Genomic DNA, 18259 nt, shown 5'->3' on the forward strand with positions numbered 1-18259 from the left:
AAACGCAATTACTTTTTGGCCAACCCAATATTTTGGCCAGGTTTACTGGCTCGCTGGCCCACCGTGCGCCGCTAAGAAACTTGTCCCGCGCTTTGCCGCGTGAAATTAGGCGAGTATGCGTGACGTCACGATTTTTCTCGACCGTTGCGATCAGTTTGCATTGAGCGTTCCCGGTGCCGGAGTCGAGAGTCACGATTGCTCCGCGTTCCCGCTTCTTTCTCGCTCGCCTCGAGCGAATTTCGCGCGCGAATTTCCTTCGAATATGCTGAATTGTGTAACGGGCGACCGTTTCGCGGTGTTAATCCGCGCCTTTCAGCGCCGTTCCAAATCGGAGCTCTTCGCTCGCATTCGGTATCTCCATTGTTCGACACGTGCCTTTTCCGCGTATTTCGTGCCGTTTACTCGTCTAGCGAATGCCGCGAGTGCTATTCGACGAGCATCGTCGAGAAAGCGTCGAGGAGAATCGAATCACGACAAACTCGTCGCGTCGAGCGACGACGTCGAGATCGCCGGTTGAGATATTGGGATATTCGCGTAACGGTCAATGCACGCCATGACACTTTTCGAATGTCGGCGCTGTTCACGGCGTGCTTGATGCGTTTCGAGGTTTCGGGAGTGCCGAGTGTATTATGCATTGTATTATCAAAGTGCGATTAGTGTACGTGTGTGTCTTGTCTACTGCGAATGCGAGTATTGCAAGTTACCAAATAAAAATCGAACAGAGACGGTAGCGGCACATCATACGCAAATCGTTAGTAAAACAAGAAAAACGCGATATATAAGAATTGCGTTAGATTCACATAGGCGTTAATATAAATGTAATACGTTATTAATTGAACACTTTAATAAATTTTTGAACTTTTATCAAAAAGCAAATTTTATATGAGCGGATGCGTCTATCCATCTCGCTCGTTAGTTTAATTAAATATTGTAGAGATTTGACGAACAGTCAATTTGCGATATCCATTATCTCCAATCATGAATAATTCAATAGCTTTGGTTATCAATCATATTTATGCGATTAGTTTCACGTCATTTAAGTAGATCTAGCTTGTTCTATCTCGCGTCTCATTTTGCCCTCTGTTCCCAGATGGCCGGGTCCCAGCGATATGGCAAGTGCATCGCCGGTTAAGTGAAATTATTTTGTTTATCGCGAAAAAATCGAAATAAATAACTCGCAAGATCTAAGCGACGGCCATCGTATTAAATGTCGCGGATACTTGTTCTGCTGTCACGCATCATCAACCTGCGCGCGTCCCACGTGTTTCAGTTTCGCTTCGCGAAAGCCGTCGCACCGGGAGTGTCGTACTTTTTCGCGCGAAATAATTTTGTCGGGAGTTTTTCGCGAGTGCCCTAAAGGACCATTGAGAGGAGGAGGAGGAGGCTCAGAATGGGCATCGGGAGACGCAAGATGGATTGGAAGGTAAACTCACAAATCTTTCTCATTGCTGTCAAGAATGCTGTCATTTACAGTCGTTTAATCGACATAAATATAGTGTATTTAGTGTAACTTAGAATCGGCGCACAGCTTGTTCGTTCTCGGTCACGAGTCGTGATTCATCACGTAGACGTGATAAATTTCTAACGAGTTCGAGAATTCATTGAGAATTGTAAAATTATGAATTTATATAACAACGGTTAATTTAAATTTGTATTATATCGGCTGAATGACTCAGTCGCCTGGGCATGCACGGATGGATCGGCGAACGACGTAACGCCCAAGGGCATCGCATTGGGGACCACTGCATTAAACTGTCATGACATTCGTGGTCCTGACTGAAGAGAATTACACGAGAATTAATCTGACATGCAGCAGTGATGTACAACGCGATTTATTAGAAATGATCAATATTTAATGTCGTTAACTATATGTGACATTAGTTGCGGATAAGTAAATTTTTGGTTTATTGGAAACTGGAGAGAGAGAGAGAGAGAGAGAGAAGAAAGAAGATAATAAAACAGAAATGCAAGAAACTCGAGACTTTTCGCCTGTCACGACGACATCGATACACGAAGATATCGGAATTACCGTTACCGATTCGATATACGCGAAAAGACGCTTTTCGAGTGACTGTATTCCAAGGTAAAATCAGCACTCGTTCGCTCACCCTCTCGCCGGCATCGAGTAGCAAACGAACCCAGCGAACGATACGAGACCCCGAACGTCGGCCCGAGTGAAGAAGAGAGAGAGAGAGAGAGAGAGAGGGAGAGAGAGTCGACCGTAAAGAACGATGGAGAGAGGAAGGAGAAGAGGCATAATAACGCCGGCGTGAAAACTCGCCGAAATCTCCGGGGGGAAAACAGAAGCAGCGTCTTGGCGTGCTCTCGTAGGGATCTCTTTTTCCCTCCACACGCTGCCACCTTTTCCCACTTCCGCTCTTCCTCCTCCTTCCCGTCACTTTTTCTCATCTCCTGTTCCCCTTCTCCACTTTCTTTCTCTCCCTCTCCTTCTCTTGTTGCGCGCCGTTCCCGTTTTCTCGTTGACGCGCGACGGGGGCTAAAGTACGCGAGTGGGTCGGGCGAGGAGTCGAGGCAGCGACAACAGGGACGTACGAAGAAAGGGGCTGCTGCGTGGTAGCTCGCAGTATTCTCGCTATGTGCACGTAACGGCACGGTAGGGATGGTGCGCGGGGTGCGACGGGGTGCAGCAGCGCGTGCGGTAGTGGTAATACACCCAGAGAGCAGCTCGCGAGGAGCAACGAGGGAGACATCGATCGGTCATGCGCGGACTGTGCTGGATGCTCGTCGTCGTTTCCATCGTTTCTGCCGTTACGTGTATGTCGCGCACAGATGTATCCGTGGAGCGCGCGATGCTGCTGGGGGAGAACGAGAAAATTTGTACCATTCGCGACCATCGCGTCCGCCAAGTCGATCCATCTCCATGTTAATCGCACTGTAACGGCACGTATTTGCGCCGAGAAATTTTTCACATTTGGATTTTTCGCACAGACAGATTACAGAAAGAAAGCCCTCGGAGGGCTGTCGAATCCTGAGGAAATCCGTAAAGTGTGCGCCATTCTCGATATGTTACAATACTCGTAAAAGTAAGCTGTATTAATCAAGAAACTTTTGCTCCTTTCTTATATCAAAGTCTATTTGTTTATATATGTACGCTTTAGCGAGTTAGCTCGTTCTCGTTCTTCAGGAAGAAAGAGAGAGAGAGAAAGCGTATTTTTCTAGAAAATTGCAATAAATCGCCTAAAAATAAATTGCATTAAAGCGCTTTAATATAAAGGATTCTATTATATTAAAGGATTTTATCGCAAGAGTAGTACGTATGTCTCCAAAATACTTTGCTTTTATTCTCGTGCGTACTGATTACGAGATATCAAAAACAGGGAAACAAAGGGATGATTATCGGAGCGACCGCTCTTTGACGACGACCAAGTGATTCGCCCACTCCTTTTTTAGCTTCGATTGTTACGAGAATCGCGGATAATGCACAAAGCGCATTTATCATCCCTAATTCACTCACGTCTCTCGACGTCTCTCTCTCTCGCTAAAAATTCACGCTACTACTCACTCGCCGGTAATAAGCAAGCCCAAATGCGTGTAGATTACGTCGCGACGCTTCGTGTTGCATCGCTTGCCGCGATTCAGAGTTAGGTTAGATCACCCCGCTATCCCTCTCCGCGGCAGCCAGGTATATGGAACAGGGCCGCGCAGGATCCGTCGTGTGACTGTAGGCGGAGGCACCACACCCCCGCAGGGGGCAGGCGATAGTACGCGCCGCGGGTGGTGGCCGTGGCGGAGGCGCATCGCCGGCACGGAAGGGGTGGCACGGGGCGACCGGGTGTACGGCGTGCAAGGGGAGAGGGGCGCCGCGGCGCTTCTCTCGCCTGGAGCGCAGTGCGACGTCGCGACGCACCACGTGCGGTGGGCCAACACACATCGAGGACACACATCACGGAGAGATACGGAAAACGCAAAACGACGCGACGCGAAACGGAAGTCACTTCCGGTGCTCTGCTCCTCTCTCCTTTCGCGCATTTCTTCGGGTGGCGCGCGCGCGTCCTTGGACCCATCATCGTCGCCGCGGTCGTCGTGGCTGTGCTCGTGACCGCCGTCGTCGTCGCCGTCACCGTCGCCGTCGTCGCGTCACGAAGATTGCGCGCTCGCCCGCCTGCCATCTTCGACGAGCTACCGAGTGATTCCGACGTGCGAGCGAGTACGTGCGTTGTCCGGCAATGCGAGAGGGGTAAAGAGAGAGAAAGAAAGAGAGGGAGAGGTCTTAAAAGGGAAAAAAAGAAGACAGTTCGCAGAGAAGGAGCAAACCGAGTTAGAGAGGGGATAAGGAAAAGAAAGTCACGGAAGGGGGAAAAGGAAGGCGACACAAGAGAGGAAGAAAGAATGTGAGGGAGATGGCTTGATTGTATTTCGAATTAGCCTTCGATAATCCGCTCGCGGATTAAGTTACGAGGGCACGCACGTGCATACGGCCGTGCGCGCACGGCTTTCGTTCGCAGGATCCGCGTCGGATACCATCCTGCGCGGACGCTTTTTCCTGTGTTTGTATTTACAATCTGTGAATCTCACGGGAAAACGTTAATTTCGCCGGTAGCCATCGCCGCCGCCGCCACCATCACCATCACCATCAGTCGGTGCATCGTGAGATCGAAAATACGAGACGAGGTGAGTTTGCATCGTATTCCGAATGTATCGCGTCTAGTCTGGTCCAGACTTTTGACCGCAGCAATGTGGATCGGGTGTGCTTCACGGAACAATCACGAAGAACCTATTATTTGACGTTGAGTGATCGCACATGCGGACGCCATGGCGAAATGCATAGCGCAGTGACCTTGGATTGTTATCCATAAATTTAAGGTCTTTAAAATCGATCGTAAAACCATCGTGTCCGAAAAATTACTCGTAACTGTAGAAACATCACGATCTGATGCTTGGATATTATATTTTCCGTATTTATCTTTAACAACGGCTTGTCAGAAGCAACATACTGCTTTACAATATATGTAAATTATCAGTTTTAAACATGGTGTTGGGAAAGAAGAAATTATTATTACATGGGATGATTAAGTAGTTCAAAATCTCGATATCCAATTGAATATTAGACCTTTTGGCGACTATTTGACTGTATCTAGTGTGAAGAAAATTTATTGATGCGTATCATGAATAGTGATCTTCAGAAATAGGTCGACAGTTTGTTTACTTTGAGATATCGCAAATTTCGTGTTTCAATGGACGCATATCAATATGCGAAATTATAATATGCGAGGATAAATGGTGTTCACATAAGATGTACAGTACAATAATATAATATAGTATAATATAAGGCTCACTATTTGATTCTACGACGTTGGATACTAGATCTACTCGAATTTGTTAGGGTTGTTGAATTTGATAGAGGCTCGATACTTGCGCGAATTGCTAGATAAAGATATGTATATATATATTATATATATATATATATATGTTGGATTTTCAACTTGTTGCATTAATTAGCAATTACTCTAGTTCTAAACGGAATTAAAAAGAGATGGCTAACACACAATGATCATAATCTGCGCTTGCCGAGCGTCTTGGGATATCTTCTCTCGTTTTGTGAAAGTGTTTGCAATTAAAAAGCGGTCGTGCCACCTCGGGGAGCCGTATTTAACTTTACTTAACTAAGTTCCCGATCCGTTGACGCGATGCCCCAGGGATTCTGGTCGACGAAAGTAATTCGCATTTTTGTTACTCAACGCAAGACATTTTCGTCAAGCAGCAAATCTTACTACTCGCCAAACAGAAACCAAATGTTTTTGATTTTCAAAGAAAATGTCTAACATTCGATTCGTGTTTAAAATATAGTAATTACGCGTGAAGCACGTGTAAAGTTTCTAATGAAAAGGTACATTGAATGAATACACTTTATCGATATATTTTTTCGTCATAAGAAAGTAAGTATTTTTATTGCCATACAACAAGATTCTCTCTGTCTCTCTCTCATCAATGCGTGCGATTCGTGATTTTAAGATTATCTGTGGACTCGTCGGCGAGTTTTAATTTACGAGATTTGTATAACATTATTTCGATACATCATTAAATTGATTCGTGTACTTGGACAATCTTTTCAGTATAACTCGAAGTTGCACGGACCTGCCGACGGAGAGATGCCGCCTGCCGATCATCTTGTAACGTGAATGATAAGCTGGGTATTGGTAGTGTGCCAATCAGCGAGGAGTTCCTGGGTTTCCTACGAATTTTTCAATCACGGGGGATACTAACAACATGTCTTACCTCGCTTTGGACTCCAACGCCTGGCAGGTAAGTGTTAATCTGTCATTTCGTCTGTTACCGGTTCGTTATACGCATGCTGATTTTCACTCTAGAGTGAATGTGAACATTCGAGAACATTGAAAATTGAGAGAAATTCTGTGGAACTATGAGGAAGCGCAAAAGTACAAACTAGATGTATATGAAGTTTAATAGGAGGGGGGAAGATAGAAAGAAAGTTAAATGATTGAAAAATTTACAAACAATCAAGTAATAAAACGTTAGGATATCGAGTTATTGGTAAAAAAATCGTATATTTACGTTTGATTTTGTTTATAACATGTAATTTCGAATGACTTTTCCCGTAATAAATAAAACGTTATATTGCCCATTTATACAGCTTTTTCATAGTTGAGTCCACTATTAGTTGAGATACTCTGATCTAAAGGGTTCTAAACTCGCAAAAAATTTTTTTAACGATAACAGTTTTTATGACGGGAAAAATAAACGCGCCATGTATTTTATACTAAATGGAAAATGGAAGATGTGAACAAATTTATACTTTAAAGCAGATATTACATACACATACGCACGCATACGTACGGCATTTGCGTAAAAACGATTCTCAGCAATATTATAAATTGGCGGGTAATTTTGCGTATAATTGAATTTTGACTTTGAGCTTCACGCAGTATTTGGGTTTCGTTTTCCAGTCGCATTCCGCTATGATTCAAGTATTGAAATATGGTTGAGTAATTTTCGCGCGAACAACGCGACTAAAAATATCGGATTTGAAGCTCGTTTGTCATCTTGAACAAAGTATCAAGGCAGGTTGCCACGGTAAATATACATTATCCTTCGCCGTTACTATACGTGAACATGACATGAATATTTATACGCGGCACAGGGAGACGTCGCACAGAATGCCACATGAGTATTCTCTTACTGCGCGGAAACTGTCTCTCGTTGTTTTATTACACCAATGTGTAATTCTAATGAGACATCCGCGAACGAAAACTGTCTAACCGAGAAATTCGTCCAATTGGCGAGCTCCGATAAATCGTTCGCTTTCCACCAGATATCCATCCGCATCGCTCGCGGTCAGAGTTGATTAAAACGAAAATCCAAATTTTAAGCAGCATCTTCTTGGTAATGGAGAAACATCACGATTACATCATACGTTATTATATACGTTTATCACGATCGATTATATGCGCATCGTACCTACATCGCAAGCGTCAAGTGCGCGTATAGGTGCATGTGCAATAGTCCGATTAGACGAAACACACGTGTCAAGAGCGTTATCCGTAGTACGTTCCGCAAATTATCGAGCCTGACGCGCACATGCATCGCGCGCCGAGATTTCCCTCTTGGCAATCCGAGAAGTTGGATCATCGAAAAAGCGCATTCAAAAGGCCAGATTGCCAGTCGCTGTACCTTCCGCACGCCCTAACCGCCGCCTTAACCACTTCCGCGTATGACCGGCGTAAAATAGTCGCCGCGAGCGAAACGAGCTAAACGGGCCCTATTTACCGCGAGCGTTTCTGATAATCGTAGATCACCGAGGACAGATCAATCTTCTTCCGCGATCGCACGGCGATCGGCGCGGATCCACCCCATTCATAAACCAGCCAACCAGACGTCAGATACGGATCGGAGGCGAGCTGCCACCGCGCCGGCATCCCCTGCCCCTTCTACCCTCTCCGTTCTCGACCGCTCGGTTAATTCTCCCCCTCGTAGACGTGGTCATTACCGACGCAAATTAGCGACGCTCGATCCGCGTTCCGACGTTTCGTATGCGATGCATAAAACGAGTTTGCGCGATTACGCGCGCGTACCGCGCTGAAAAATGTTGCCGGTGGGTTAAGTAACGCGCGCACGCGATCGCGGACTCGTACCGTACAGAGAGGAGGCGGTAACCCCTCAGCCGGATAGGGGCTCTATGTGCACACGCGCAGCGATCTACTCCGCGGGCTTCATCGTTATCCGGGAAGGCACAGCAGCGTGAACGCGACATATACGTTCGTGACATGGCGAGACATGGTATACTCTCTCTCTCCCTCTCCCTCTCCCTGTCTCTCTCTCTCTCTCTGTCTCTGTCTGTCTGTCTTTCGTCTAATACCTGATCGAGGTATGGCGTCGCTGATACACGTTTGTTCCAAGTACAAGCCTTACCATTTGGAGCAATATTACATGTTTCGCATATGTCACAGGATTGGATTACCATCGGATGACGATCAGAGTCGACGTCAATCGCCCGTTAAAATGACACAAAAAAACTTGTAGCAACAAGGAGACGGAAAACGAATTCTTTGACTAGATAAAAAAACTCGACCTATCGTGCTGCGATTTAGACACGGTATGGCGCGCGTCGATTTTCCCCTTCGCGGTGGTCACGGAAATCACGTAGTAACGGCAGGAAATGTAAGTTCACGAGCATGGCGGACAACGGAAACACGTTTAGGTAGCAGCCCCCGTATTGAATTATGTTGTTAGCCGAGTTCGCTAGCTTCGCCTATGTTGTCTGAAAGGCAATCCCGCAACGGTCGACTGTTACTTGTCCTCTTGGCCTTATCTCATGCCGTTTAAATTTGTCTCGCTAATCAGTGATCAGTGAGTACGTTCTTGTACTTTTCAATTATTTATTCCAATCGCAAAGTTACATTTACGACGTCGTATTTACGCACGCTCGAGAAATATTTTTTCTCCCGAAAACGAAAAATGTAAAAAGGTGTAATGTCGAGTTTTTACGATCTTTTTAAATCAGCTAATTTGTCGATAATTTTACGTTGAGACGCAACGCGGATTAAGGTCGTTTCAAAGCTTGAAGAAATTTTCGAAAAAGAGATTTGAATGCACTATCACTATGTTGAGTTAACTGATCAAACACAGGGAGAATATCGTTTATTTCTATAAAAATAATCATTGTGCTGAAATTTAGTTTCACCGTTTTTGTTTACACACGAAAATATGTGGGTTTGACGAAACAAAATACATGAAAACGCTGCTTCATTGGGCCAGTTTTGTCATGAAATTGTCGGCTATTGAAAAAGTTTCACAGCTGAAAAATATGGGAAAATAATAATACGCGCGCGATAGGAAGAAAGTCGAAACGAAAATGCAGAAGCGCAGTGGGAGCGGCGAGTATTTGCACATTTTCCAATAAAGTATGATCCCGGTCACGTGGCAAAGCCGAGTGGCGAGTTGTGTCGTTTGCTGCAATAACAAGGGTGGTGTACCCACCGTGCCACCAGGAGAATTAATACTTTGCTCTCACGTGCCGTCTTTGCCAAAGATCGCTCTTGTGTTGATCGCGCGCGTTCCCCTGTCGCTCGTCCCCAAGCCTCTCGAGTTGACGGAGAAACCACGAAACCACGACGAATAATTCTGCAAAAATGCAAGAGCGTTGCAAGAGCGTGCACATGTTTCGCATAATAATGATACATTGAAATTTGATTCAGCGGAGCTCTCGATCTCAAGATTCGATTAAAGGCTATGATAACCGTTGGCCCAAACCAAAGAGCCAAACGCATTTGACTCGTTTGCCCCTTGGTAGGAAATTCTGATTCTTTTTCTGAGTATTCTGCGATTCTTAAATCGTCTAATCTTCTCGCCTCTCACGCCGCTCCGCTCTACTTATCGTACCGTACGAGAGAAAACATTTTTCCAGAGTATCGACGCACACCGGGTTTTTCTCTCGGTGTAATCGAGCATTGCGATCTGTGTCCCGTCCAATATACTCGAGTTATTCGTCTCCGTTTTATCTCCGCTTAATGCGTGATTCACTATTTTGCATGGCGGGAACAGTTGGTGGCCAGATCAAAAACCCACCGACACTCAAAGGTTGGTAGATTCGTGCGCGGCCTCGTTGACGAAAAGCGGGACGAAGCTATGGATAGAGAGCTTCGTTTGCGCGGCGCGTAGGGCAAAAGAAGAAAGGAAAAGAAGGGTGAACGAAAAATAAATGATAGCCGAATTAGCGTAATCGCGTGATGGTTTTGCGAGGGAGATACGCGACGGCGAAGCAACGTGAGAGGGGGCGACAATGGGGGAACGACAAATTGCGTTTCGATTTCATTTCGCTCGGAGACGATCGTCATCACGGGTGATCGACAAGTCGTGGTCGTGACGATCCAAAAATGAAACCGTTGTTTACGCGATCAATGGGTATGCGCGTGTACGTGCGCGTATGGGACCGTTCTCATTTTCTTCCATGAATAATGTTATACTCCGTTATCACGCTCATATCGCGATATCGATTAGTAATGTACGATATTGTCGCGTCGCATTGGAAAAACTACTTGTTACTTTGGCGCAATGCGTGCAATGTACTGCATAATAACTTGTGATGTTTTTGTTAACACGCAACTCAGCTGTGAGACATGTCTCTTAAAAAGTAAGGATTGATCGATAACGCGATAATCAGCGTGAGATCGTATTCGTGCGAATAATCATATTTGGCAAACGCGAATCGAATTTGACAATCGCAATTGATCGTGTTTATTTTTACTAGTAAAAATCAGCCCGAAGGTGATTCTTGAGCTGAATATTTCGAGTTGTTGAAGCGAACGTAAGCAGTTTCGCGATGGACCATCGACAGTTTCAACGCTTGCTCAAATTATTTTCGTATTTTCGTTTGTCCGAATAGACGGAGCTGTACGCGAGCGTGAGACGATTGTGGCGGAAGTGATGGAGGTTACCACTTTACGCTATGGCGGCGCGAGTTAATCATGTAAAAGTGTGTATCTAATACGCTGCAATTACAATTCCGTCGCAGCTCGCGGGCCGTATTGGGAGTGAATAAAAGACGATGGCTGTCGGCGGGCAGGAGGACGCCAAACATCGGCGATAGCCCCCTCGAAAACGTTGGTTAACCCACGTGACAATGCTGAGAGCGAGACCCATTGTCACCCCTCGGTACCGCACAAAGGGCCACGGTACTTTGTTTCGTACATGTACCGTGCGTGTCGTACGACACATTTCTGCATAATACAGACGATACGTTTGAGTGCGCGACGTTTCGTGAATTGCAGCGCTGTTTATCATTAATCCTTGCTTTTGTTACCACTTGTCTGTATCACGAGGTACGAGTTACGTGTAACTGCTATTACCAAGAAAGGGGTTTTACTTTACTCGAAACATTCATTTAATTTATCAGAGATTTCTTATAAAAGAGTACCGCGCCATATCTTTGAAAAAGGGTGCGAAGCGGAATTAGGCGAAAGAAACGGGATGGCTAGAGAGGAGGAGGAGAGGCAGCAGGTGGCACGTATCCTACGCGATATGCGCGATAATAATTTTTCTGGGCCGTTTTTATTGGGCATGGCCGTCAGTCAGGCCGTCACGCGCCGCCGTGATCACTCAACCGACGTCGGCTTGTCCTTTAATCCGTTCTGCTTCCAGTAATTAAGACCTGAGCTTAAAAAGAGAGAGAAAGCGTCGTCGGTGGAGTCGTGGGTGGTTCAGCGTCGGCTCTGGATTAGGGAGGTGACTGAGGGCGAAACATACTGTGGCGATGACACGTTTCTTTGTCCCGGCCTCTCGCGTAAGATAGCGTAAGACAGCGTGTGGCATCTGTGCTCTCGCGCGCGAGCACAAACAGAAACAGAAGTGATAACTAGTCCGGCATAACCGGACAATTAATATTTGCGCGCATCAAACTTTTTCTCCAAGTTTTTGTTTCTCGTATATATGCGAGCTTCCCTTTGTCGGAAAAGAACGAGAACCGGTGGACCTGCAGACGTAGGTAACGGTGGCGCATTCATCACCCACACATACAGAGACGTGCTTCACTACACGCGGAAGAATATACTCCGCAACTGCGGAGACTGTAAACCGATGCTTAAGAGGTGTGCGTCTCTTTGTCGTCTTACATCCACGGACGAAAGCGAAACCCTGATATTCGTATGCTATCTGACGTTTTTTCGAAGGAATGAAAAGGTGTAAAGGTGTGACGTACAGGATGGCGCAGTAATTCGCGATTTAGTAACGTCAGGACTTTTCCGAGGACTTTACTGCGTTATCATCATGGTATAATTTTGTCAACAATGTCACTTTATATCATTCTTTCTTTGCTCTTTTACATCTTCGTATTTATATACTTTGCACGTTTTTTGGAACATTCAACAAGAAGACATGCTTCTTTTTGCACTAGAGCGTTTCTTCTTTGGAACACGGATGGTTGTTTCGGGTTTAAATATTGTAACGAAACATGTACGCACGCACACGCGCACGCACACACATTGATGGGATTTCCACTGTCTCGCATTTATTGCTTACTATCGATTGTAATTTATTGCAGGTGCGCCGGCCGTTGTTACCTGCCTTCGGTATAAATAAAATTGCGAAATGACATGCCGTTTTTATTACAACTCTGTTTTCATCATCATTTTACAATATGCAAAAACGAATAATCATCTTCCTCTCATTTGTTTTCCAAAAATTGAATCTTTTTTAGAACAGTTAAAGAGCGCATTTGAAATTTGAAAAGTTTATGGACCGTTTATGTAAAGTTTATTTCAGTGAAATGTGTGTAAGGCCATTTTCTGAACTGGATGGCGATAATTTTCAAATAAACCTCAACGGTGTAAATGGCTATGCACGTGTATTGATCTTGATTATTCCAAACTTATCTCGTTTCGAACATTTAATGCAATTCGTGTTCAAAGTCGCAAATTAAGCACGCTTTGGTTCCGACTGTTGAATAATCCGCGCGATTCGATTGCTCTTGCAGGGAAAAATTCGCGGACGATGCGTTAACGCGGCGAGAAATGGTGGCGGCAAAGAGTGGTGGCGGAGGGTCGAATTCACCCTATATGTAGTTTGGTAGCCCCGGTCTTTGGAGGGTGGTGATGGTGGTGGTGGTTGGTCACGTTGGTGGTAGTGAAATCGAGTTAGCCAAATTAACCATGAAATAGACTCCCTCCCTAGTGTCTGTCTATCTCGTCAACCGCTCGTGTCGTTCGCATCGCAGGACCACTAACCAAAGCTAACCAGTCCCGTAGGCCCTTTTAGGGCCACTGCGCACGAAATTGAACCTTTGCTTCTAAAGGAAACGCGACTGTCGACCAAACTCGCGGAAAACTCACGATGCACGGTCTAAGGTGTACATTGGGGAGTTGAGTCGGAAGGAAATATCATCCCGTGTCACGATATATAATATTTAACAATGAATAAAGCATATATTACCCAATTAATTGATTAGAGTTTGATTGTTTAATCGAACAGTTACATTACTGCGCGTGTGCCGATTAAAATATGAATTTGTTTGCCTTGAACAAATGGAGTGCGCGAATCGCTACCGGATGAAGTGCATAACAATATTTATATATACATGTTATAATATTATTGTAAAGTATAATTAGTGGTAATATATTGTTACATTATAATTACAAGCGTTACTATTCACTCTCTCGTTGAAGCATAATTACTCTCTTTGCTTACACTCCTATTTATTGCTCTCTCGTCAGTCCATGATTATTTATTAACCTTGAGTTAATGCATACGAATCTGTCTCTCGTGGAACGGTCGATTAAATTTCGAATTAAAGTTTATTTCTCATTATTCCGCTTAATCTGTTATTACGTCGTATGTGTTGATTGCAAAAAGCAAATAACGTAATCTCATGTAACACACGTGTGATTCTGCATGTGCACGCTGTTAATCGTGAATTTCGAGAATAAAACGTCACGTGCTATATCGGCTATCCTTTCTCGGGCGAATTCCACCTACAGCGTGCATGAGATTCGAGACGAGCATCTCCCGACTGTGATTCATGGGTACGATGATCCCATTGACAAATAAGAAAGACGCGGGTCGGCCTTTTTCTCATTAGCGGCACTTTGAACTAACCCGCCCACGTTATGACAAACTAGATTAATTTTCTGTCCAAAAGGTACCGCCTTCGCGCGATCGTTTGTTATGAAATTTTAACTGTCAGCCGTTACTTTATCGCACTCCGCGTTTAGAAATTGGCACTTACGCCGCATTTGAGCAACGTCATTTGAACATCACGATCAGCCATCGGCAGCGACATTACGTCGTACGTGTGTGCGTGTAGCCGAGTCTGGGTGTAGGCTCCACACACACGTGATTAAAGTCATGACATCCGGTCGTAAAAGTGAAACTGCGCGAGATCTGCAGTTGAAAATTTCGGAAAAATGTAATGTAGTTTGATGGATGGATCGTTCATATAAGCGCATTCAGGTCGACTCACACACAGCTGTTAAAAGCTTGGAACGCAGGCGCGCGACGTTTTCATTGTAAAAATCGGGATACCGGTTAAAAATATTCAAAGGAAGGAGCGATGGCCGAAGAGGGGTTTATAACTCACGTCAGGCAGGTAATTAGCCGCTTTTGCCCAGCTGTAATGGACCCGCTAAGGCACTAAGCGAGACCCTTAACTTATTTAAATGAACCGGTAACCCATGTCCATGTCCAACGTGAGCCAGACACGAGGCAATATAGAAAAACCATTTATAAGGGCACTATTCCGGATGCCTAAGCAACTTGTTTTCCTTTTGCTATACTTTGGACTCTGCAACCATCAAGCGATCTATTTTTTTTTCTTTTCTTTTTTTCTTTTTTTTTCCCCGTGCCAACAGGTAAATGCCAGCGTGTACAGTGATCCCTGTTTCACGGCTATTACGATATTATATGGAATTTTTCAACACGCGAGAAATGTGAGTAATTGTATTTCATGCAAATGTATCGCGAATTACATCGACACGTACACATTTTCAATATTCATATAAACTGATAACTCACAAAATTGAGTACATTATTTAAAATACGAAATATATTGTCACGTAAAATGAATTTTCTTCATGCTTATTTATCAAGGGCTACGTTGTCAATGTTCACAAATTTCAGTGTACACATAATAAGCATAAAGAATATTAGATATCCTGATATAATAGATATTCCTCTTTAATAGTGCTTTTTAGTACAATAATTGTGAAAACCCATACTTGTGAAGAATGAAGAAAATCGGTTCAATATGTCATCCTACGTGAGAGATAGTACAGTGTTTATTTTTTGTGGATTGCTTCAGAGGTACTATGTATCGCGATGTTATTAGGTTAACGCCATTGTATTGAAGAACAGAGAAGAATTGTCCTCAGCGACGTGAGAGTTTTTCGAATCATTGTATCGAGACGTCGACTTTAACTGTCAAAAAGAGCATTGATTTGTTTTCGACGGAATTTAGGGGCGCGTCTAAAGGGCGAATATTGATTTTATGTTCGGCTGTAAAAGTGTGATTTGAATTTTGATTGCGGGTTGGGAGAGATCGCGTAACAGGATAGTGCACGCTTTGCCAGACGCACAAGGGCCCTTCAAACGGCGCTTACTCGACTAGAAAATTGAAGGAATATACGTTTTCAAGTGACGAACATCGTGGACCTCCTGACCAAGTACATTGGTGTTCGCGATCATTTTAGTGTCGATCCAGATAGAGTATCTATAGCTCCATCACGAATAAAATGAACCTTCAATTTTCGTCTCTTTTCTTTTTCGTGACATGAATCTTTTAAATTTGATAGTAACTGTGTGCGCGCTCAAAATTTTCAGTTTAATATTCTCATTTAAAGAAACTCGATGCATATTCGACATATCAATTTTAAATAAAAGTTTTATTTTTTTTGCTTGTGCACTTTATTTATTACATAAGATAAAACTATTAAATATAACTATTAAATAAACGAAAGATTTAAGAGATATAAATATGATATATGACATATTGCATTCTCGATTGCGCGTTCATGATTTAGGTGAAATTGTATACGTTTTATATAACTAAATTTATTTTCTTTGTTTCTCAGTATAATCTTTGCATAGAAAGTAGGAGCAATCTTTCTATGCCCACTACAGCGGCGAAAATAGAAAAAAGAAGAGTACCGTTACAACGTCAGGTTCTCTCTTATGGGGGAATCGTTTTGGTTCGATTACGATCTTTGGCATAGCATAATTTGATAATGATACGAGGGCACGGATTTTATCATAAAAACATGCTAATTATGCTTTTGTCGTAACCCGAAATCACTATAATTCGTGAGAGCATAAAAATGGATATTAAAAAATCATCGTGAACCGTCTCTCTCTCTCTCTCTCTTTCTCTCTCTTAAGTTAAGAAATTTTAAGTTAATCAACATATCTTTTTTTAATTTTCAAATTTATTGGACGTTGCTGTTTCAAATAGAGTCATCTATGTTACTTATTTTCGACGATAATTAAGAATTTGATTAGTTATTCAATCTTTCTTAAAATCAATAATCAAAGATTGATATAATTCTTTTTAGCAAAATTGGTGAAGAAGAATCTATCAGATCAATTTGTTATTTTATTCAAATCTGAAATCGCGTTTATTGAAGCAATCAATTACAGATCGCGACATTCGACCAGCTAGGAACTTTACGTCTACAAAACGAGATTCGAACTCGGTCGGAGCTGTTCGTTCTGTCGCATGACGTACATTAGCATGCAAAGCCCGAGCAAATAAACACGTGGCTCAGCCGCGGTGAAACATCATTTAACCCGACGACACAGTCGTTTCACAGCACGTTTGTGCACTGTGCCAGGCGTCTCGACGCAATACCGTTAAACAAACTCATAACGTGGACAAACCAACTGCTAATGTGAATATTGGTGGGTTGATCCGTGCATATCCATTTAAGTATTCCCTCGAACACCTTCCTCCCTTAATCACTTTAACCCCAACCCTCTCTTGTCGTTCACTTCGTCACTTGTGTGTATGTCTTTGTCTTTCTTCCATAAAAGCATTTCTCTCTCTCTCTCTCTCCTTCTTCCTATCTTTATCTCTCTCATTCCTCCTTCTCTAATATCTCGTGGCTCCAATTAGTTCTGAACGTCCGACTGTCCGTCCGTCTATCTCTTCGTCCGTCCGTCGGCCCGTCCGTCCGTCCGTCCGTCCGTCCATCCGTTCGTACGTCCGTTCGTACGTCCGTTCATCCGTAGTTGCCGTTTGCACAGTTCGTTCGTTGTCTCGGCTCGTTCGTATCCCTCAGCTTCATTAAGAAACGCTAATGCGTTTTGTTTCTCTTTCACCACGCTCTCCACTCCCGAAAGAGAACGAGCTAGGGACTCTTTTAATAATCCCGCAGCACGCTCAGAGATTTATTATTTTCGGACTACGTTGCTGGATAAGTCCATATGGCTGACGCCCTCTGCCCCTGCATCCCTCCTGTTACACCCGTCTTTCTTCGCCTTTTTCTTTTTGTTTGAGTTGTCTGTAACCGCGTCCGGTCATCTTGCGGACTCGCGAACTCTTGTACAGAGTAACTTGATTAAAATCAGGAGACCCATTATTAGAATATTTAAAAAAAGAAAATTTCTCAAACCTTTCTCTATTAACGAAACAAAATGAACGATATATTCTGTAATTTGATGAAAACAGGCAATGTCGCTGCTGATAACATTTTATCGGACTGCGTCATTTTACATGTTATATGATCTCGATATATTCGCAGAACGACGATTAAAGAAGAGACGAGTTAAAGCGATGTATACAAATTGAACTTGGATCAACCGCATTTCACAGACTTGAGAGATCATGGCTAGTTTCCGATCGCAATCCCGACTCGTATCTCTCGCCAATCGAGGCAATTCCGAACACGATATAAAATCGATGCCGACTCATACTCGTTACGGAGAAAATGGAAATAGCGTCTGCGTTCCTGGCTCGATCGAGGCTCAGAGAGGAGACGCTCCTCTTATATGGTTATAATTCTTGGGGATCGTATAGCTATAAGTATATCCTGGTCCTTTGATTTAACGAGGTGTGGTGTCGGTTATACTATAAACGGGTACATCGGGACCCTCCTATAAACCAAACGGCCGAGTCGGTAAATTAGGAACTGAGAGACCTCTCTCGCAGGAAGCCCCTAAAAATACAATTAACGAGTCGTTTAACGGATATACCTGGCGCGGGGGTCACCGTCTCTTTCTCTCCAGGATTGCGAGACAGGAATGCATCTATGCAAAACGAAATAAGCCGCGATTTTTCTAAGCCGCACCCGTGTTTCGGGTG

General features: G+C 43.9%; 1 protein-coding gene across 1 annotated transcript in view; it reads left to right on the forward strand.

Moving 5' to 3' along the window:
- The first annotated feature begins 3831 nt into the window (after positions 1 to 3831).
- LOC105277987 (transcription factor AP-2-epsilon) overlaps positions 3832 to 18259 on the forward strand; it is a 134919-nt gene continuing 120491 nt past the window's right edge. Inside the window, exons 1-2 of the mRNA XM_020031235.2 lie at positions 3832 to 4632; positions 6075 to 6264. Of these exons, the coding sequence (XP_019886794.1) occupies positions 6229 to 6264 (36 nt within the window). The 5' untranslated portion in view covers positions 3832 to 4632; positions 6075 to 6228. The remainder of the gene's footprint in view (positions 4633 to 6074; positions 6265 to 18259) is intronic.

The sequence above is a fragment of the Ooceraea biroi genome, chromosome 1, assembly GCF_003672135.1.
Source record: "Ooceraea biroi isolate clonal line C1 chromosome 1, Obir_v5.4, whole genome shotgun sequence".
In the NCBI taxonomy this organism is placed as follows: Eukaryota; Metazoa; Arthropoda; class Insecta; order Hymenoptera; family Formicidae; genus Ooceraea; species Ooceraea biroi.